Source organism: Scleropages formosus, chromosome 17 (assembly GCF_900964775.1).
Source record: "Scleropages formosus chromosome 17, fSclFor1.1, whole genome shotgun sequence".
Taxonomy (NCBI): domain Eukaryota; kingdom Metazoa; phylum Chordata; class Actinopteri; order Osteoglossiformes; family Osteoglossidae; genus Scleropages; species Scleropages formosus.
The window spans coordinates 9,457,045-9,480,594 of record NC_041822.1 but is presented as its reverse complement, the minus strand read 5'-3'; the positions used below and the strand labels follow the sequence as shown (position 1 = coordinate 9,480,594).

At 38.7% G+C, this 23,550-nt stretch overlaps 1 protein-coding gene across 1 annotated transcript in view; it reads right to left on the bottom strand.

Annotated features, from left to right (window-relative positions):
• Positions 1-23,550, bottom strand: part of pappab (pregnancy-associated plasma protein A, pappalysin 1b) — a 107,035-nt gene that overhangs the window by 38,418 nt on the left and 45,067 nt on the right. Inside the window, exons 8-10 of the mRNA XM_018758954.2 lie at positions 17,763-17,891; positions 17,540-17,631; positions 11,437-11,633 (exon numbers count right to left, since the gene is read on the bottom strand). Of these exons, the coding sequence (XP_018614470.2) occupies positions 11,437-11,633; positions 17,540-17,631; positions 17,763-17,891 (418 nt within the window). The remainder of the gene's footprint in view (positions 1-11,436; positions 11,634-17,539; positions 17,632-17,762; positions 17,892-23,550) is intronic.

Here is a 23,550-nt window from a genome sequence, read left to right as displayed (position 1 = left end):
ACAATAGCGTGAGATGAGTACAGGACAATAAATATACATAACAGAACAGTAGATGCATAAGACAATAAAAACACTGAACATGGACTGTAAACTGTATTGCAGCGTAAAAGGCACTGTTTTAGGCACTGAACAATATTGCCAAGATCATATATATTTTGTTAATCTTTATTATTCCCAGAAAAATTACAATGGTTAAAATCATTGTTACAATTAAGAAGCTCAGTTACAGCTAATAACGGTCTGTTCTATTTTCAGCTTTATAACAAACTAGATTCTTCAGCTGTAAAATTTTGTCTATATTTATTATTTACATTTGGAATATCCTGTCAGTTTATTTTATTTATATAATACAAACTATAAATATATTATATATAGCACATTTTTGTAATCTGACTTGACAGTGTAACATGCTAAGTGCATTTATACAAAGAAAATAGCCTGGAGAGGACCTTTGATTCTTTCTTGAAACCAGGTCCAGAATCAATTTTTCTTTTATCTTTTTTTTTTTTTACCTTAAGACCACAAGATGTAAACACATAATTTTTAACTGCATTTTTTTTTTTTTTTTTGCTGCTCTATTACTTTCTTATTTAAGTTGTGAAATGTTATTTTAAAGCTTAGAATGCAGATAGAAAAGACGATAAAAAGATGGACATTGGAAAATGGACACTAGTAAAAGCTGTATTTTAGTACTGAATGTTCACTTTGCATCCCATTTTTAAATGCGCATGATGAAAATATATAATAAATCAATATATTCCTTTCAATATAGGTAACAAGTAAAAACATTCAGAGTATTTTTATTGTTCAAGTTTTTATTTTAATGTTAATCTATTCTGAAATGTAACATTGTCCTTGGTGACACATATCTATACGATAAAGACAGAACCACACATCTAAAGACAGTAACACACGAACTCAACCCTGGTATTAGGCACCATTGGGATTCAGGACTCATCAGCCACAACATTGGAGTAGCATTTGAATTCTGCCAAAAACTGAGGGTGCATTTACTGCAGAACAATACAATACAAAGAATTATCTAAATTAGAAAGTATTACAAAAATCCCCTTGTCTTTATCAGAACATGAAGTGGGAAAACAAGTCTAAGTGATGAAAGAACATTGTAAACTTGTGCATGATTTAAAGGGACAAATGGACATGGAAATACATTTCTGAGACATGGGGAAAGTGGACAGGTCTCCCTTTCTGTTTAATCATTTGAACTCAGGAGCAAACTCACACTCCACATGAAAATATGTCTGAATTTGATGGAAACAACCATTAGAGGTTATGTGTGTAAACCTGCGTAATACCAGCTGTACCCTCTGGCTTCAATAAATTGCATTTGCCATTTTAACAGCCAAGAGAAGGACATTTAATCATACACAATTTCAGTTACAGGACAGAATCTAAAACTGCTGTTAAATCTTTTGACAACATAAAAATCCTTCACATTTTTTATATACATAAAACCATTCCTTTTACAGGCAACTATATTATCCATCCAATTTCAATAACTATTGTCTTCAGCAGGGTCCTGGTAAACCAGAGCCTATCTCACCATCATTGGGTAAAAGACTGAGGGGGTACAGCCTGGACAGGATGCCAGTCAATCACAATGTAGCCACACACAGACACAGACACACACACACACACACACACACACACACACACACATATATTATACAGTATACAAAAAGTATGTATACAGAAGGTATATTCTCATCTATAGGATTCTATGTTATGATGTATCCATTCCCAGTTCTACTACGTTATCATTTCAAGCCTGTGTTGTAGGTCAACTGAAAAGCCTATTGTCGCTATGCAAGATAACACACAATGCCATCAGCCAAAGTTTTTAAGATGACGAAATAGACTTTATCAATAAGATTGGTTTGCTGGTACAGCACAGAGGGAAAGCAGTTGCCGGGAAAAATGGTCACACAAAATAAAAGGCTTAAATAAAAGGTTAATGAAAAAAAACTCATTATTGTAGTTACTTCTCAATCTGCATCGCTCCCCTTAGACCCGTCATCATCTTCCATGTATTCTCTTACCACTGCTACGATGACAACACTTAGCTCTTCCTCTCTTTTCTCAACAACAAACATTTCCTCGCACATTGGACATCTCTGCCTGGATGTCTGATCACCACTTACAACTCAACCTCTCCAAAACAAATATCCTTCACCTCCCAGCTGGTCCACCATTCTGTCCAGAACTCTCTGTCAGACTCTATAAAATTTTCTCTTTTTGCCTACCTCATAGGCAAAAGAATTCTTGTTACAGCCTACAAAACCATCGACAGATATTCTCAATATGTACAAGACCTGATCACTCGCTACATCAGAACAAGACTGTAACATTCCTCTGCCTGGTTGGCATGCCCACACACAAAGAGGTCCAAAATCAAAAGCACAAAGGTTTTCGGTTCTCGCTCCGACATGGTGGAATGGCCTCCTGGCTCACTCAGAATTGCTGAATTTCTTTCTACATTTAAGAAGGGTCAAAAAAGTCACCTCTTTCTGATTTACTTCTCCCTGATCTCGTATGTACATGTTAAGTGTGTACGTGTTTGTTATGTTTAATAATCATTAATAACAATTTGTTTAATAAAGGAAAAGCTTTTATGCAGCTACTGATGTAATCTCTACTGGTTCATATGGTAGAATCTGACAAACTGACTGTATATAAGGATCATGTGTCTGCATTCAAATCCCCCCTTCTGCTGATGTAATGCACTCTTTGTATTAATCTCTGAAATGAATAAATGTAAATGTAAGAACAAGTTGGGATGATTGCAGACTTCCCATTGTGTAATGTCACAGGAGCCATTTATCAGTTAAACCCCAGCCAGGAGGAGAGGAACTAGATTTCTTAAATATTGCTCCCAGAGTCTTGGTGCTGCACAACTCAAAAAATGTTTTAAAGTTAATTACAAGCAAATTACCTGAAGCGCTCACTACTGAAACTCTGTAATCGGGTTGGGGCACAGTCTACAATTTAGTATTGAGATGTAATTTAGGCCATCTGGAAATGTACAATTATGCTCAGAAGCAATGTGGTAAACTCTGGCAAATCTTGGCCTGCCAAGGCACATTCTATTTGTGAAGTGCCACTGGAGATGAAACTAAACAGAGTGAAATGCTAGAAGAGTTGCCACGCTGGGGGAGCAAAGACTAGAGGGTATGCTGGAGAGGGGTTTGCTGTGCTCCATAGCTTGGCCTGCCCAGACGTGTGCAGCTCCCTGTTTCCCCCAGTGGGGCCTCCAACACTCTAGAGGGGCTTCCAAAGTCCACGAGAAAGCCTCAGAAGAGAGACCAGCTTTGATGGTAACAAAAACAATTTAGAAAGAGTTCCACGGCTGCATACGCACGAATCTAGACCAAAGAGCCAGGCTACTTATTAGCCTTATCCACCTCCATCTCACGCACACATGGATAAATAGATAAATAAATAATCAACATAATAATTGCTCTGACAGTTTAATCAGTCTCACGGCAGTATTTCCTGACGGAAAGGAACCCCCTGCTAGGGTGAAATCAGGTTACCAAAGCAGGCAGAAACAACAGAACAGCTGGATCACAGTGACATAGGGAGAGTAGGGGACACACAATTACTGCTATATCTGTTCTCACTGCAGTAATTTAAATAATCACAAAAACAGCCACATCTTTTACATTTCCTGACATGACATCTTTGTCTGTAATAGAAGTCTTCATATCTGATTTTTAAACATAAAGGCCTTTAATTACAGAGTGTTATGGAAGTATTCTTTTCCTCGCTTTAAAAACTGTACTTAGTCACTTTTGCTAACCACTTGCCCTTGTCAGGGTTGTAGCAGTTTCGGAGCCAATCCCAGAATCACTGGGCACTAGACCAGGAGGGTGTACCCCTGGACGGGACACCAGTTCATCACAGGACAGGCACACAAGCACACACGTACTGTTTTTGGATTATTGGAGGAAACCCATGCAAAACTCCACACAGACTGAACTGGAAACAACCCTATGCCCAAATACCCAAGCCCAGGCTGTGAGGCAGCAATACTATCAATTCTACCACCGTGCTGCCCTTACACACTATAGCAGAAACTAATCAAGATAAATACGTACAAATTATATAAAAGTATTAACAGTGATCACATTTTATGAGCTCACCATCTGCAAAACTTGATAAAGGATGGTCTTTCTCCTACTCAAGACTTCTTCCTAATGGAAAGACCCCAAGTAGTTGTGTCGATACTCAAAAGCCCCTGGATGAGGGCCATGGAGAGTTATTCCCTATGGACAAAAGGGTTGCCAAACAGCTGTACAGAGTATTCAGCCTTTTTAGAAAATGTTTGTGATATACCCTTGAGGTTGCCAAATGCTGGGAAAGATGAAGACACCAGAAGGGACGTGACTGGGAGGAACTTGAACAATGAATTGTTATGAGGCAGACAGCCCATAAAAAACATCATGTTCAAACACAAAGAGGTTCATAAATGTACTTGATCTCAGGGTACCTCAGGCCAAAAGTAAGTGATTGAGTGTGTGTTTATGTCAACTGATTTAAAGTTGTATGTTCTAGACACTCGGCTGAAGACGTGGACAATCTGTCAACTGATCACCATTTGCTGGTGAGATTGATTCGACATACAGAGAGGTTATTTCGACAAGTCTCATAGAATCAAATGTTCCGTGAGGGTTTTTTTGGGAAATGATTGTCTAACAGCTCAGTGTGAAACAAATTCAACTCTAACCTCTAAGATAAATTCTCCTTGATCCCAAGTAAAGACAGGGACATTGAGTAACAAAGGAGCATGTTGAAGTCCTCAGCTGTAAATATGGTTGCTAAAAGATATGATTTGAGTTAGGCCAAGGGGACCACAGCAAAGGCAAGTGATAAAGCAAAAGCTTGGATATTGAAGGAGTTTGGAGAGTCCATTAAAAAGACAGTTGGATGCCCTCAAAATAACTCTGGCAAACCATTTGATGGTATGAACACTTTGTCTAACTCCTCAACTTATCAGACATACCCTCCTACCAGGAGTCAGTTGCTTGACATCTCACGCAGATTAAAGTTCATCACTGTCCCTGAAGCGACTATGGTGATGCAAGGCCTCAGTTGTGGAAAGGGCCCAGGGATGGAATAGATTTGGTCATAGGTCTAAAAAGTACTGGACAATGTGGGGGTACCTCATGCACTTCTTCAGTGCTGCAAGAAAGGCAGGTAAGGTACCTCTGGATTGGTAAACTGCAGTGGTGGTCTCTATACTTAAATAAGGGTACTACAGGGTGTATTCCAAGAAAAGGGGATCACACTCTGCAGTCTGCCTAGCAAAACTAATGGTAGAGTAATGGAAAGGAGACTCTACTTGATAGCTGAGCCTCAGACTCACGAGGGACAATCTGGAGCATGGGAATATGCTAATCCAGTCAACATGTGTTTTGTGAACTTGGTATAAAGGAAATTGTGTGTTGGACCAAAATGTTAAGAACTGCATGAATCCACCTGAGTATAAAAACATCTGCTATGTGCTGTTTATGCCTAACCCTAAAATCTGAAGTTCAAATTTAAATGAATACATTTTAATTTATGTATATATATATATATTTAATATGTTTTATTTTAAATAGTGTATATATTTTACAATGATTATTCTTTTTCTATCAATTTATTGACTTTCTTTTTCCTAGGATTGTCATATTCACCCTTGATCATCGTGGACCTGTGCTTGATGGGCTGCTGATCACTTCCATGTTTTCACCAGATAAAGCTATGTTGCAATTCACTCCTTCTGACGATAGTTTGAATTTTCAAGGTTCCGGGCCTTTGTGGCATCACATCTGGATAACGTAGCACCCTTTGTGCTTCCAAACACAGTGTTTGCTGAACATATCTTGCATCCATTAGATGAAGCTCATGTCCTTGCAATCACAGTTAGGGTGCAACCAGGGCATCGTAGCCACATGCTCCGAACTATGCTGTTATTGCATTGTTTGTCCTGTGAAACTCAGGAATCATTTGCTTTTCAAAATGGCCTTCTGGGTAAGAAACCGAGTGAATGACTTTTAATAGGACCATGTTATCCTTCATATCCTCCATAACCTTTCAAATTCTAATCCTTAGTTCAGTGGCAAAACTATTCCATGTAGCATACGTAAATAACATTAAATGTACTGAAGTTTTGATGTTGACATCATGATTCACTTGGCACTCTTTAATAATATGTCAGTAATTAAGTCTTAGCTCCCTTCTCAGTCTTCTTGCTTCCTGGCTTTTACACAGGGGGTGACTTTGGTGTTACGTACTCCACTTATCTCAACTGTCATAAAGTCATCCAGGGACTATTTTAATATTGACAAGGTGCGATTTTCTGTGGCTTGAAAGCATTAAAGATGACCTCACAGTCACCTCACACTCAATTTTTTAACCTGATATTAAAAGTTATAAATCAAGACCCACTGCCCTTTCATTTAGAACATTTTGAATCATTTTTAGGGGAAAGACATTATTTCATGAAAAGGGCAGAGTTTGAAACAAATGCATCATGAAAAATAACTGTTCCAAAAATATGTCTTATTAGGAACACTGTGAACTGCACAAAGTACCCTTCAAACATTAAAACTTTGAAACTTTCATGTTACTGTTGTAAAACCTGGAATGGCTTCACTCAAAACTCCCTTTAGCAAGCATAGTATAATGTTTAAAAATACAACACCTGAATTTGACATCAGGCACAAAATATTTATGACTATATTTGATAAAGCAAATTGTAGCTGCTATGCAGAACAACACTTGCACTACTTTGTTGTGCCCTCCAAAGTGGGAGCAGGTTTGTTAAAGACAAAGAGAGGATAGCTATTCCAGAAAGCAGACCTGAGAGGAGTGCTATTCCAGAAAAATTACTGTCCCAGAACTATTCCAGACACTGCCAAACTTCATCAGTTACATTCTTTTAATTTAGACTTTGACAAAACTGAAAAAGAGTAGTATAAACTTATTTTATACTGATTATGCCAAACTTTAAAATTACTTCAGAGAAGTCATGAGGGATCAGTATGGTGCTGGTAAGATCATAACCTGATAACTTCATGGTTGGGGTCTGAATTCTGTAAGTGCAGTATATTTCCATAGAACACGGCCATGAATTTGTGTTAGCTGCCAAATTCAGGGAAAAATGAAGGGACCCCTCCTTAAGTGCCTCCCTCTAAAAAGTCTGTAACCAAATTAATTGTTTCTCTTCATTGGCGAAATGCTTATTGGTTTCAGGAAGGGAAGCCACAACCACCTCAGCCACTGAGCACCAGAGTGCTGTGACTGGGAGTTCATGTATATTAAGGTTAATATGTTTTGGCAGACAAAGATGACAACAAGTGTGAAGCGTAGGTAAATAGGTGTAGTCAATATAACTTTTAGGTTACACTGTATACTATCCAGCTTTAATATAAAATTGGGAAAATTTTCCGATTATTCAAAAGTTTTCCATACTATCAGTAAAAGATTTTTCTGGTCAGGGCTGTAGCAGTCTAGAGCCCAACCTGGAGCATAAGGTGCACTCTTGACAGAACACCAGTTCATTAGAGAGTAGCAACACACACACACACACACACACACACACACACACACACACACACACACACACACACACACACACACACAAAACTATGCAGCATTTTTAGTAAATGGAATCAAACTCAACAAAAAGAAACAAAGTTAACCTCCCAAAACTGTCTGTGTATTGATGCATTCACACTCTCTGGTTTGGGAGGCATGTGTAATAATCATATTAATAAATATAAAAAGTAATATTAATGAACAAATATTTACCAACTTTCTACCTTAGTTGTACAATTAGATGTTCACTCACGTAAGTAAACTCATTTCACATTCACCTGTCTCACATTTTAAGCAAACGGGCATTGGATTAACTGTACGTACAGTATAGAGTGTGTCCATCTGTATCTCTCCACCTGCTGTAAAATGTACTTTTGTTTATGCTGAGCTATACGTCAGTTAAATGAAAAAAATGTAAATGTAAAAAAGGAGAAACTAACAGATTTCTTGTTCAGCTAATAAACTGCATTTAAATGCATGAAAACATAAGGCTAAAGGAGCCTGGACCTTGCAAGAAGGAATAATAAAACTACTGTAAGGTTCAACATACTTCAGGATATTATGTAATCAAAACATACTTTCCCAAGTTTCAGAACGTGGAATGAGAGTTTTATAGAATTAAATTGTAGAAATCTGTTATATTCAGATGTGTTTTCTGAGGTCAAAATCAATTAAGTAGTAAGCAGCATGGAAACAGTAGTGGTAGTGGTGATGGAGGCTGAGATTAAGTGGAATGAACACCTCCCGGGTACACACTGCTGATTCGAATTCGCCTTCATCGATGGCAGGAATAAACATTCCATTTTAAGCCATGTTGTTCAGAACGATTTCTCTCTATACAACGGAAAGTTCTCAGTTACCAAAGTCTAAAAGCAAACAGGGTACTTAATACGTAAACAAGAAAAACAGCAACACGTAATAAATACACATTCTTCCACATTCGGTATAAAAATACTATTTTTTCACCTTGTTTTTTTGTACATTAATAGCTTAAATAGAGTTTTAGCAGAGTAGCTTAATTTAAAAATAAATAAATAAACACTTTTAGGTACCAGTACAATGAGCTTCTATCTTATAATCTGAAGAGAAACCTGTTAGTTCTTGACTATTTGCTTCCTTGTTTGGAAAAAAGTGATGTGCAATGTGGCTTCATATATATGGCACAACAAAATTGTTTTAGTGTATTAATTATGAAATCATAGAAACAGCCTGTCTGTAATGACATGGTCATGGATGAAAAAAAATACAATATCAGTCAAAACGCTGAGTACACTTGGAAAAGCTAGACAGCACTTTTATAGGGTAAAATGGAGGAATGAGTAAAAGTAAAGAAACCCACCTATGTGTCCTAAATTTCAAGGAATTGATATGAAGATGTCAATTGTATTTCCTGCTCTAACTTGTTAACAAAACGTATTAAAATCTAATGCTCGGCATGTGCATTTACTGCCGATTCATCATGGCCTGCAGGAATCCTTTTAGATAAAGCTCATTAAATAGACATAATGTACAACATTCTTGAAAAAGTCAAACAGATTGGAAAGAACTCTTCGTGGCCTTGGGGGCAACACGCACTATAGCTAATAGCTACATGTAAACCCAAGGGCAACAAGCAATGTAATGGTTAGAGTTCTTGCCTTGCATTCAGAAGGACCTGGGTCTGAATCTCTGCTCCCACTGCAGTAACCTGGAAAGTACTCATTTTGTAAAAATCATAAAATGATAGCTATATATATATGGGTCAAGAATTTTAAGTAGCTCAGTCTACAAACATTAAATTCTAACTTGCTTCAGAGAAAAGTGCAGGCCAGATGAACTATTATTGTTATTACTCTACTACTATTATCACTATTATTTACTGGCCTAAACAGGTGTACAGCACTGATACTTCTGTCAGCACAGATTCTTCAATCTGTTGGCCTAATACTGCCACAAATATAAGTTCTTGCTACTCCAACTAACCATCCTGACTAACACACCATAGAGTAAAATATTGACTCTGCGCAACAGATACTAATATTGGTAAGCTGACGTAGTGATTTTTTTATTCATATCATTATTCACCTCTCCTCTTCAAATGAAAAAATAAGATCTATACTGTAACATGAGAGCATGTTTTTCTTTTAGTGAATTACTATTTTCAAGAATAGTCTTCTGTCATTCAGGAAGAACCTTCGCTCTGTAAGTGCTCCTCCAAATTTTTCTATCGCTAACCTTTTGTCAAGCTTCGTTAAACCATGAAATGACTTTTTGCTCCATAATCCCAGGAGTATAATGCAGAAAGGCTTGCAACACAGAAAAGCTAGACCGAAAAAGCACAAAAGTAGTGTGAGAGGTCTGCATTTGCACCCATTGGCAGGGCCGATGCAGAGCAGCAAACTACCATGACCATTCCATACCACATTTTCTGCAGCTATACTAGAAGCAGGAACTGGAGCAAGAAAGATAAACGAAGGGATTCATAACATCGACCATTGCCAATTCTAAATACTTCATGAGAACTGAATGAATGTGCTCCCAAATTAGAAGCAACGTTTTAAGGAGTCTGATGCAATGCTTTGGAGAGAGATCCACTCGCTCTTGTAGCTTGTAGTCTGAGGTTTCCCCCGGCAGCATGCTGCAACTGCTTCTCTGCTTCAGCTGCAAAGTAGTTTGAAGTTCAATCTCGAATGCTGCAGATAGTGATGGGTTACAGCTGCTCCTCTAATAATTGGGTTAGGAGTGCAAAATAAAAGATTTAGAACTGATTACAGTTGATGTAGTCTTTATATTGAAGACAGTACCTACTACTCTTCTTTCAACAAGCTGTGAAATCATTTCTTCCACCACAGATTTACATGAGGCAGTGAATGACTTACAGACCATATATATTTAATTGTTTGAAATAAAGACGTTTTTAGGATTGCCAAAAATTGTTTGGTTTTTGTGGTATGAATAACACTCTCACATGATTCATTTCCAGATCAATCATTATTGTGGATGACTCCACCACAAGCTGAATTAAGCAGGAAAAATTAAAGAAAGGAGTAGAGCAAGTTTAAAAAAACTACAAACTGCTGAAGGATTAAAGTCTTATATTATAACTATGGTCACATGAATAGGAATTCATAGAGCACTGTGTCCTGGACACCCCACAAAAAACAACCACAATTTTTCAACTGGTTTCCTATGTATTAGGCTGCAGCAGTTCTGATTTACTTTTCTCAGCTTTGCTGTTTACCTTGTTGAACAGGGATTACTTCCTGGCTTTATGTACAGAAGAAAGTAGAAAACAATCACTTTAATTTTGCCCCTGAACACCTCAAAGGCATCCACACTCATGAGGCCATTGGATCATTCATGAGGTTTGATAGTGAAACAATCCACAGCAGGTAAGAAAATGACTTTTCACAACATGGGATGAGGCCGTATTGCCATGATATGCTGCACTCAGCACTCACAAACAAAAGATTGAAAAAGGTATGTATGGAAAATGTAGGGGGAATTTAAGGAGCTGGTTCTACCTGAAATAAAAAATGCTTTTACAGGTTTTTGTTTTTCCAGAAGACTCAGCTATGCCTGATAAATTTTAAAAATCATTCAAACACCTGACATAGCATATTATTAAATGCCATACACCCAGGTATATATGAAATGGGCACTGCATTAAATTTGCAGCTTGCCTGTACTATCTGACCACCGTTGGATAGCATATGCCACCCAAAGGCTTTAGCAAAAACCCTACTCTAATTTTCTCTCTCTAGGTCATTTAAAAGAGGTAATATACCTCTGTGGGACAGTTCTAATAATCAGAAAAGGAAAGAGAAAAGAACAGTCCCAGCTGTTCCTCACCTTGGTGACCGCTGGGTACCCCACAGCAACATCTGCAGGGCAGAGCACCTTCTCCTCATGAGACACCTCAATCTTGGTAGCCCATTGGTCCAGGAACCCACTGGGAGTGTAGAGGCCACAGTCCCGCACACTAGTTTCCCTCTCAAAATCTTCACAGATGCCATCCCCGTCATAAAAGTAGCATATGCTGGGTTCATCTGCAGAGGAAAAAGGGAGGTCACAGGGCTTAGTCTCATGGTTATCTACAACCCCAACACTAGGCACTGATATGAGGGGTGATAGGATGGCAGGAACCAAAATGACCAAGATCATCACAAAGCATGGAGTTATTGCTAAAAGTGGTCATTTTTAACAGTCGCTGTAAAACCTCAATTACAGAGCACATTCCTAATCATCATATATGGTAAATCAACTGTAAATCTGATTACGCAGACAATCCTCTCTGTGGAGTAAAAGAGTTCCATGCTGTTTCATAAAACATAGCATTTACACAACATCTAAAGCCCTTTTCATTATTAATTTCACTTCACTAACGCTTTTATAGAAAAGCAATTTACACAATTGTACTTTTAACTTAATATAGCATGTACTTTTACTGAGCAATAAAGAGGAAGTATCTTGCTCAAGAATATTGCATCAACAGTGGAGAAGTAAAGGTGTTTATTAAGGTCTATTTTTATATTTGTAATCTATAACAGTTATAAAAAATCTAACAGTTGTCTTTCAAAATTAACCTGCTAAACATTATTTCTAGAAAAATAACATATAATATCTATATAGAAAATAATTAGCAAATTTATGCAAAATAGTAGTATTTCACAGGTTGCTGCATAATTGCTGATGTGTTTGTGACTACAACAAAAAGTTGAGGATGAGGTAATTACATCTATCTATCTATGGTTCTTAGAAAATTGTTTTCAACACACAGGCACCCAGCTTGCCATGTTTTCCCAGGGACAAGACACTGTCACCTGCTCTAGGCTGCTTCAGCCAAAGGTTCTGAACCCAGCAAAAGGAAACATCTTTGCAGGATATCCACTTATCTGGTCACATTTCCCCCCTTCCCCCACAGCTAAAACTATGTCCAACCTCCATTTACCATCTAATAACTTGACTGCTGCAAAAACAACGGGGCATCCTCCCCAGGCTGGTTGGAGCTGGTACACGCAGAGGAAGAGTCAGAGGGTGAGGGGCATGACGCCCCTCCAGAGGCCCTCACATCCAACTTTCCTGTTTTGAAGCACATACTGATGAAGGACATGCTACTGCCATGTGCACATTGTGCAATGAGCAGCATCCCAAGATACCACATCTAAAAAATAATAAAAACAAAGTGTGAAGTGGTGAAAATTTCATTTGAAGCCTCGTGTTTGCCTGGGTGTGTGTCCAGCACCAATAACAATCCACTGAACGCAAATATTACATGATGAATGATTTTTATTTTAAACTTTGTCATAGGGCATTTTCGAGCGATAGTATTTTGTAATAACCAAAGTAAGCCCTCAACATCTTTGTAAAGAGTTTTAATGTCCTCTTCATCAGGTTTTAAGTAAGAAATATACTAAGAAGAATTTCATAAAGTCATGGTGGCCATGGTCTCTTCAGGCTGGTGCTTAAGTGGGTATCTGGCAGAGGCTTCAGTTATAGCGTGAGGTACACCCATTACAGTTATGAGAATTTGCCTTTACAACGTGCTTCGGTGAATACTCATATGTCAGCTTACAGGGAGACTGGATTTGGATTTTGCTTCCCTCATGGTTGCATTAATAAGTCAACAATGAGCATCATATTGTAGTTGCAGCTTCTCTGGTGCTCCCAGTAGGAACAAGATTAAGAAATAAACTATTGGTCAGCTTTCATTTGCACGGTATGTCTGTATTGATTATTGGTGGAATGCTTGAGTAAATAAGTGTTTATAGTCTTTGCAGTTGTACTATTCATTATATGTACTTTCATTGCAGGAGGGCTTGACGTTGCATGTTTAATATTAGCTGCTTGAGGTTTTGCTGGCAGTAAATTACACCGTATGTGCTAATACTGGGCTGAGCACAAGCCCTGGGGTAAGTAGGGAGGCTTGAGGTATGTTTTTTTTTTTTTTTTTAAAACTACATGGGGAAGCTCTGGATGTACTGTCTTTTCACATTAATGTCCATGGCTGCAATAAATATTTGCATATTAAGCAGAATGAGTGAAGGGAAACGCCTATACAGTACTAGAGTGTAATTAATGAGGGAAACTTGTGTTATGATCACTAATGTTAACTACTGAAGTAACTGTGTCCATTTTAAAGGGTAGTTACTGCAGCTGAAGATGTTCACCAACCAGAAGGTGTCACCCTTCCCTCTGGGACACACTGAGCTCTGAGCTTGAAGACTAAGGGTGACATATCACACTGGATGTCTGAGTAGACTTGGTCATTCTTTTCTACATTTAATTGAAAAACTGTAGAAATTCTGATGAAGACCAGATTTGGCTAAGCACTTAACCAAATAAATCGGCTACAATGAGGCATACACTTTCATAGCCACTTTTTTCCAGCCTTAAACATTATATTAGTCCCACTACAGAATGTCCTTATGCTGCTTACTCACTACTGTATGAAAAGGTCAGTCTAATACCCACCGCAAATAAAATAGGAGACATTAGAAATTTGGCAATTCCATTACTGTATTCCATTCTTTCTTATACTAAAAAAATTCATAGTCATGTTGCAGTACAATATTTGGAAATGCAAGTCATAAATGTAAGAATTGACATAGCAGAATTCTTCACTTTCGAAAGAGACAGGATGGGTCGCATCCATAATATCATCATACAGCTGAGCCCATCACATTCGTACGTCAAAGGATGCACCCTTAAAAATACAGTGGGATGTTAACATAAAATGTAGTGTCACGACATCTTACAAGCAGTGGATGCAAAATAGTAATTAAGAATGAGCACAAATAATCTTACAAATTAAATACTGAAAGTGACTTATTTTTAATTCTTTTGTCACACCCATGAATACTCCTTTTATCATTTGAACCAAGAACTGAATTGAAAGAAAGGGTAAACCTTAATCCACTGGTTTTTTCCACTGTGCAGACATTTACCTTTTTACACTACATCCCCTAAAGACAGACACATTGAGAGGCCCCAGCAAGGTGTCTTGAGATGAACACAGCAAGAACCGTTACAAAATGAATACGATAACACTTGGCTGACTCACAATTTAAGTTTCCCACAACACTCAGTTAATGTGGCATTGATTAATAAAACACTGATACGGCTTTATCTTCAAAGATAATGGGCTGTGTATTCCAAACACACTCATACCCACCATGTTCACAGAAAAGGAATATTATGAACCTCTGCACTGGTTATTCTTAAACTGAGCCGGTGCATTTGTCTACATCTGAAAGTGAATAATAGTTAGAGAGATAAACAAGACACTGTACAGAGTGACAAAAAAGGCCGGATTCAGTACTGAACTATAAGCTTCTAAAGTTCTCCAATTTGTATTTACCATGGCACATCCTGTTAACTTAGCCTTGGTGTTTTTAAGAGACCATCAGGACTGGTTCATACCATCCATAACAACAGAATATCTGACCTGAAGAAATGGATATTAAAACATAGGCAGGAATACTTCATACAAGGATTTCCATTTGCTGATCTGAAGTGTTCAGTGTTAGCCCTATTAATTTTGCCACCAGGCTAATATTGCTAAAAATCTAGTTGTCTTTATACGCACAATGATTAGCATTTCTTTACCTCCATAATTTTTTCCCCCCCATTCTTGCATGTCCCTTCTTGAAGACAATTTCAGAAAGAAACAGACTTGATCCTTTTGAAATTATAAAGTGTCATTATTACTGATGTCCTAATACGAATGAATGCATAGAATCCTTCGCAGGACTTCTTGAGAGTGTTCTTTCCGATGCCTGGCGCACAGCTTCAGAAATGTACAAGTACTGTGTTGATGTTAACTCTTCAATAATGTTGCACACACAGCCTTTAACCTTCAGACCCTTTGGAAAAGCAGTCCTCACTTGCACCCGATGGCTCAGAGCGCATGACAGCAGGATGGGACAGAGACAAGCCAGTGTGAAAAGTCACACATCCCATATAAGCGCACAGCTGGCTCACTGGTGCTAGGTAGCTGGGTGTCCAGGGCCACCCCGGTTTCACACCATGACGTCTGTACGTTGACACAAACAGACAGTGGCTGGTCTAAGTGGAAAGTGAGCAGAGGAGGGTGATAACGAAACAGCGAAAAATCTGAAGGCGTTTAGCATCAAAAACCACATCCTAGAGCCTAAATCAGAAGAGTGCACCTTGTTGTCTGTGCAGGCCGTCTAGCAAGAGTAAACGCTACTATACAATATTTTCATCTAAAACAGTTGAATTACACCATATGCTTATGGAATGTATAATCTGTCTGTTCACACCAGCAAGATGTTTCATAGTTTAAGTGTGACGGAACATGAGATAAGGGTGTGCACATACATGCATAGATAGATAGATAGATGTGTGGGGGTGTGATACAGATATTACACATGCACACACGCACACAGTCGTCCATTCCATGACAAAAAGTTCCTGGCCTGAATTCAGGAAAGTTTTTCTGGTGGGGGTGAAAACTTGACAGATTATGATCTATCCTCATGATTTAGAGATAAAGCAGTACTATGGTATTCTGGGGCACCCAATGGAGCTCTGAGGAATGTTGTGTAGTGAGGTTCAGTCGGGGGGAGCTGATGGGATTTTCTAGGTCTGCCCTGTTCTCTGACTCCAGTGCAGCTGAAATGAGGGGTTTTTTTTTTTTTTTGAAGGGGCCCACAGAACTCACTCACGCGGATGTATGTGTCCAGGGTTCAAATGGAACGGTTCAGACTTGAATTCTACTTTAAGGGGATCTTCCTTCCTCTTCAGTCCCCACTAGTCAAACATGCAGCACTGTCCTTCAGCCCCACCTTGGTGTCAAACAAGTTGACAAAAATAAATTGACCTCAGTTGATCTGAAAAGGTACCAATCCTTGACTCAATATTTAGCAGTCAAAATGTTTCCTCTGGTATCACAGATTACTTACAAGTCTGACAATACCCACTCAAGTTCTTGCTGAAGAAAAGAGGATTCCCTATATTTTGACACTTTGAAGAATGAGATTGTACTTCAGTGCAATGCCTTTTCTGAAGACAAGCCCCTGAGATACTGGTCTTGGCTGCATAGCCCCAGACCTCTATCGGTCAGAACAGGTTACACCCATTCACCCCTATGTTCCTTTTAGTTCTCTCTCTCTCTCGTTCTCTCTCTCGCTCTGCCAATTAGGGCGGCACCAGGCCACAAATTCCAACAGGTTTCTCAGGTCAAGCGAGGACAACCATTCAGCTATTCAAATATACATTCACGGATTTCACATCAAAAGGCCCATGAAATTCTTAAAGCCACCCCCCATCACCCCCCCCCCCCAAAACACTCCAGCTCCTTATTAACACATTTGAAAAGAAAACCGATTGAAAAACTAAAAGCTAACAGGAAAAGCATACAGGCGGCTGTTAATGCTTGGGAAGGTTGAATCTCAAACTTTACAAGCTGGGAGCAATTTCTTTTGTGAAAAGGATTGAAACACGTATGGTTATGGGATCCTGAACAAATTTTCTGGCATCTTCAGCTACCAGTGGATTTCACTGAAAAAGGGTGAACCTCTGTGTTTGTGTGGGAAAATGGTCAAAAAGACAGAGATGCTAAAGACATGTTTCTTATCCAGAATACCTCTAACCAATCCACAACAAGTGCTTTACTGTACTATGCATACATCCTGAGGAGAAATCTTTTGATATTCTAGCTATTTCTTCAGTTTGGTGGTTTCCAGTAAACCAGTACATTATGTGAACTGGTACAACGAGAATATAGACAGAAATAACTGTCAAGCTGTTTTGATATAATAAATGGGGTTCTGACTCCTCAAGAACCTGTCAAGAAGTATCATGGCAAAACTACAATCTATGGCGAAATGGCAGAAAAAACAAAAACTAAGACAAAGTGACACCAACACCAAATGTTCTTAATATATACTCAGCCTTGAGACGTCTGAAAAACACAGATTTGCAAACCTACCTACACAGTTGAAGAAAGGCTCTTTCTTACACCGACTGGAACAGCCATCCCCATTTGCAGAGTTCATATCGTCACATTGCTCACCCTGGGACCTGAAACAAGATATACCATCACACTTATACCAGCAGGAATAAAACTGCACTTCATATACTTTCATCTCAAGCTATTTGTATCAGAAAATTAAATTGCTAGTGAAGAGATGAGTTCAGTGTTGGCTGCTTACTTCTGGATGTGGCCATCTCCACAGTAAGGCGCACCCAGCTGGTGTGTGAGAGCGGGTGATGGTTCACTTTCTGCACTCATGGACACAGTACGTACTTGGTACGTGTAAAATGAGCCAGGCTCCACATCCCTACGACAGACAAACATAGGGCATTTTAAAAAAAAAAAAAAAGGCAGTTAGCTACCCGTAACTGAACTTATGTTTTTTTCCCCCCTCATTACCTCACTAACACACTCATTTATAAAAATATATATTTGTCTCATCATACAGGTATACCATTTTTACTTTTTCTCCTCACACAAAGCTGATTTGCATGTTTTCAGACCACCTTTAAAAGTGATGAATATCAACACTGACATGCTAATGGATTGTATCATGTTACAGTCTGCTGAGTTACTTAAACCTTGACCACCAGTGTTGTGATGCAACAAATACATAGAGAGCAAATATGTGGTGCAAAACAATGGGGCTATACCAACAAGAGAGAAACAAAATTTTGACATTTAAAAAAGCATCTGATGGATAAATATCAGTTTTAAGAAAAACATTCAACATTAAGCTAAAAATCAACATTGCAGGCATTCGAAAAACAGAGTACATAAAAAAATATAAACCAATAACACACAGAAAAATCCTCACTAAACCCTCCATTATCCAACAGCATGACATTCCTATTTTCTCCAGTGATTCTACTTGCCAATAACTCATCAGCAGGTAGCAATGTGGCAAGGACTGTTACCTCTCAATCTTACGGTTTTCAGTTTAAATCCTGCTGCAGGACATTTAAACAAGGCAGTTACTCTGAACTATTTCCACAAGAATACTTTGCTGAATAAGGGTGCAAAAATTCTTTTTTGCTTTTCTGTACAAATATCACATTGTAAATTGCCCTTGGTTAACAATGCCAGTTAACAAAAAGCAAATAAATCCTGAAGAGAATAAGTACAAAATAGTACACTGGAAAGGAAGAGAAATCCAAGACAGAAGAAAAGTTGAAAACATTAACATTAATGTTGCCAAATGTTTACACTGATTTCTAGGAACACACAGGGTACTAAGTGATATTAGTCCCTGACTCATTAATACCTTCAAAGAATTTGATGTTTTCCTGCCCGTAGCTCCAGCTGCCTCAGGAGGAAAGATAAAGAAATGTCTTTCCACTGGTGTAAATACATAGCGTACACCCGCAGTCATAAACACACACTTGCATAAAAGACTCCCTGAAGGAAGTCACCCAGTAGCAGGCAAAGAACCCCTTTCAATCAACACAACTTATTCAGAGCAACAATACTTCTTCAGCTATTCCTCTGAGCCACTGTTTATGGGACACCAACTTCACTTTGATTCCACTTAGAGCCAATGAACATTCTTCAAATGCCACTGGGGTGTGACACACATGGGGGTCTTCCCGTTTTACCAATGCATCGTTGATAGCACAGATGGAAGCAATCAGTCAACGAGCAGCAAACAGTTGTGGAACACGGTACCGATCACTTTCCCTTCTACAAAAAGCCTAGCTGTAGTAGTAAGGGGACAGAACAGGAGTGGGCTTGGTGCCAAACTAGGCTCACCAGATTGGTGTTAAATCTGGGAAGGAGAACCCAGCTGGAAAGTACATCTCCCAACAGCTCAACTTTATTCCTCTTTCCTGTAAGGAATCTTTTGTGAAAAACCTCACAGTGAAACAATCATATTTGTACAATATCACAGTGATGACTTACTATGAAACAAGGTTCTCTCATTCACAGCCAAATGGAACCCACAGGTCAGCATTAAAGTGCCAATAACTGCCAGGTGACTTCACTCTTTCTGATAACAGGACTTTTTTCCACCATTTGGAAAGTTAGCACTAACAAATGCTGAACAAAAAGGCTTTATAGCTTTTTCTTCCTTACATTATTATAGAAATGCTGAGGGTTCAAGCAGGGCCAGCATATGACCACAAACTGCAGTAGAGCTAGAAGCAGCTTTTTAACTAATGAGGAGAGAGGCAGTAACATTTCATAAGTGGCAAGAAGTAGTCATTAACATAAAGGCTGTCTTTTATGTACCAATTTGTTTCTGTTTGTTCAAGCTAATAGCTGGGAACTTAGACATTGCATGGGTCCAATAAAAATACAAAGCATTTAGTCTTCAAAATGTGTTCAGAGATTTACTGCAGGAAAGCCTATTTTTACCACATCCGTTCAAATGGAGGGAAACCAAGTCAAAAATGTGTTTTTAGCTTTCACCTCCTAGGACAATAGTCATTATTTTCCCACTGTAAAGAGAAAATGCTTTGCAAAATATTCAACTGCCAGCCCCAGTGAAAATATGAATGCAGAACTTTGCTAAATACATGCATGTACTTTTTCACAAAACCGCATTCTAAAGGAGTCAGGAGAAAAAATGCCTGTTTATTAATAATATTTTTCTTTAGCACAATGGAACAGTTCGTCACTCTCATATACTGCATTCTACTCCTTGCTCTACAGCTGAGACAAATTTAGATAAATTTCCTAAAACCCATTTCTTTATTTTTAAATTAGTGAATTGCTAAGAATAAAAAAAAAGCATGACTGTGAAATCAAGCACAGAAATAAGTGGTACTTTCAGCAACAAATTGTATTAATTTACAGATTCTTACAAATTTTAAAAATAGCCAGATAGGATCTTGAGGTCTTGTATAAGAGATCTTCTAAGGCATAAAGCCAGAAATATCAGACATTGCCAGGCCATGGACAGTGGGTGTCGGGGAAGGCAGTCAAGATGGTACGGTATGCTGTGAGGAAAAATTTCTTGTGACAATCTAAAGTGTGCAATAAATGCAAATGTTTTCATTCATTCATTCATTCATTCATTCATTCATTTGTGGGGGGGGGGGTGCTGTGGCACAGCAGGTTTGGCTGGGGCCTACTCTCTGGTGGGTCTGCAGTTCGAGTCCTGCTTCGGGTGCCCTGCGAAGGACTGTCGGCCCGTCCTGGGTGTGCCCCCTTCCCCTCCAGCCCCGCGCCCTGCGTTGCCAGGTTAGGCTCCAGTTTGCCACGACCCTGCTTGGGACAAACAGTTTCAGACTCTGTGTGTGTGTGTGTGTACAAAGGGGGTGTGGTGGTGTGGTGGTGTGGCGGGCTTAGCCGAGTCCCACTGTCCGGCAGGTCTGGGGTTCAAGTTAGGCTCTGGTTCACCGCGACCCCGCTTGGGACCAGCGGTTTCGGAGAGTGTGTGTGTATTTATTTACATAGTTTATTAGCACCTTGTGCCAGAGGTGAGGTTCAATCAAGGCTTTAAAGCAGTAAATCAGACAGTTGCTCATAACAGTTTTTTCTCCAGGGATGAGAGAACTAACAGAAAACAAGTAAAAATTGAAGGACATAAAGATAATTCCTTGTATATTATGAAAACAAAGGAGCTGAGATCTGGGGAAGACTTTGGGGTGATCAATGAGATACTAACAGCAATTTTTTGAGTTCACCAATGCTAAACAGTCATTAAGTGCATTGCGTATAGAATATTGCATCCCGTATCATCAAAAAATAGGTCTAATTTAAAACAGCAAGCAGGCAACTGGTTTACTGAGTATCAAGAATAAGGTTTGAGCTGCTTTGAACTTTCCTTCTCCCTGATGGGATCTTCATCTTGGCCTTGGCCTACATGTGTCCATTTTTAATTGCACAGTGCTGCTAGAGCCATTTCTGACATGGCAATAAATCAAGCACCAGGAGTATGAAGGAGAAAAGGAAAACCTTGAAAGAGTACATCGAGGCAGCGTGACCCCAACAGTTTTGGAAGTAATGGACAACCAGGGATGGGAGAACCCCCTCCTGGTTTAAATCAAATTGCTTCCTCCCAAGCTTGTCTTTGATGTGCACATAAATGACCATACAGTAGGGCTCCAGAGGTAGAGTATGGAAAGCTTCAGTTGCATCATTATGACAAAGATTAAGAGGAAAGGAAGACAAGGTACAAAAAAGCTAAAAAGATTTACTTCTTAGAGGTCTGAGTGATCCAGTCAAGCTGCACATTAGAGGATGTTGGGTTCAGTATTAATTTCCTAAGATGTAGAAGCTCTGTTAATAAATCTACACTCAATGGTCACTTTATGAAGTACACATGCTTGTTAACCCAAATAGCCTGCTTCTGCAAACACCAAATTATGTGGACACAACTCAGCATATGTAAAGCAAACAAACAAGGCTGAGAGGTTCTATGGGACAAATCATTAGAATGGCGTAGAAATAAGATTTATAGGATTCTGGACAGTTTGACTTGGTGTCAGACATGATGGTTCCAGCATCTCAGAAACAGCCACACTCCCAGGATTTGTATGCAATAGAGTGTCTAGAGTTTACAGAGAATGATGGGACAAACAAAAAACATCCACCCAGGAGCACTTCTGTAGTTTAAAAAACTTTGTTAATGGTAGAAGCCTTAGAAGAATGGCCAGACTTGTAAAACCTAACAGGAAGGAAACAAAGCACAACAATAATAGTTCAACACAAGGGTGTATACCATAAGGCTTCTCTAAATGCAAAATCATCAAACCTTGAAATGGATGGGCTACAGCAAGAGAAGACCATACTAGATGGTATAATGGTGTTGGAAAATTGAAATTAGCACACACTAAGTCTCTTAATACCAAGTGAGTATCATTTCACTTCCACATCCTCCCCAAGCTGAGCAGGTATATTGCAAATGGTTACTTCAACCAGGGTAATGTGCCATGTCACAAAGGATATATTATCTCAAGGTGGTTATAGAAGCATGAAAGATACCTCAGTCTACTTTAATGGTCTGCGCAGTACCCAGATCTCAACCCAATGAAACACCTTTGGATGAAGTGGAATAAGCAGGTCCATAGCATGAATGTGCCAACAAATTCTGTTAGAACTGCAAGATACTATTGGGTCATCCTGGACAAAAATCCATAAGGAATTTTTCCAGCAGCATCAATCCATACTTCAAAGAATTGAGGCTATTCTGTGGGGAAAAAGGGGTCCTGCCAATACTAGGTAAGTGTACACAGTAAAATGGTCATTGAGTAAAGCTTTACAGCTGCAATGCCACTACAGTCCAAATGTGAATGCCATGGAACACACAACATATAAATTTAAAAAAATCTACAGTGTATACTAATTGAAGCAACAGATGTTGGCAAATTCTATTTACAATATATAAACTTACAATGAAAAATGATCTGTTTGATCCCAAATTGCTCCTGGAAGATAATAATTTGTATTGGCAATAATTGGTTATAGCATTTCTAAAATAATTTCTGTAACAAACTGCAAATATTTTCTGTAATATGAATCAGAATAATGAAGCCAACAACCCTGTGAATTATCACCAGTCAAAAAAACAGAACTGTCCAGGACAGCAATATTCCTTTATGGCTCAAAAAATACCCAGATGTTCAAAGGTAATCAGTTATGTCACAAAACCTTTCAGGTCCCAAGGTGTATTATGCTGCTTTATGGCAATAAAAGAAATCCACGACTATTTATGTGTTGTAACTTTTAAGTGCACTTTTAGAGAAATATCTTGACAACATTTACAAACAAGCAAACTTGCCAAAGCAAACGTGTATTTGTGAAACACTAGATTCAGGGAGATGAATGACTAAATAAATAGGATCCTCACATCAGACACAACTGCAACTGTATGTATGTGTGTTTATAGCTTCACTACAAGAGGCTGCAAATAAATTTTTAGTTATTACAAAATGGTTTTCAATAAGGGGAAAAAATATTAGACTCTCATCTTTGAACTCTTGCCAGTGATCATTGTTGTTTTTTTAATGTAGTTGTGAAAT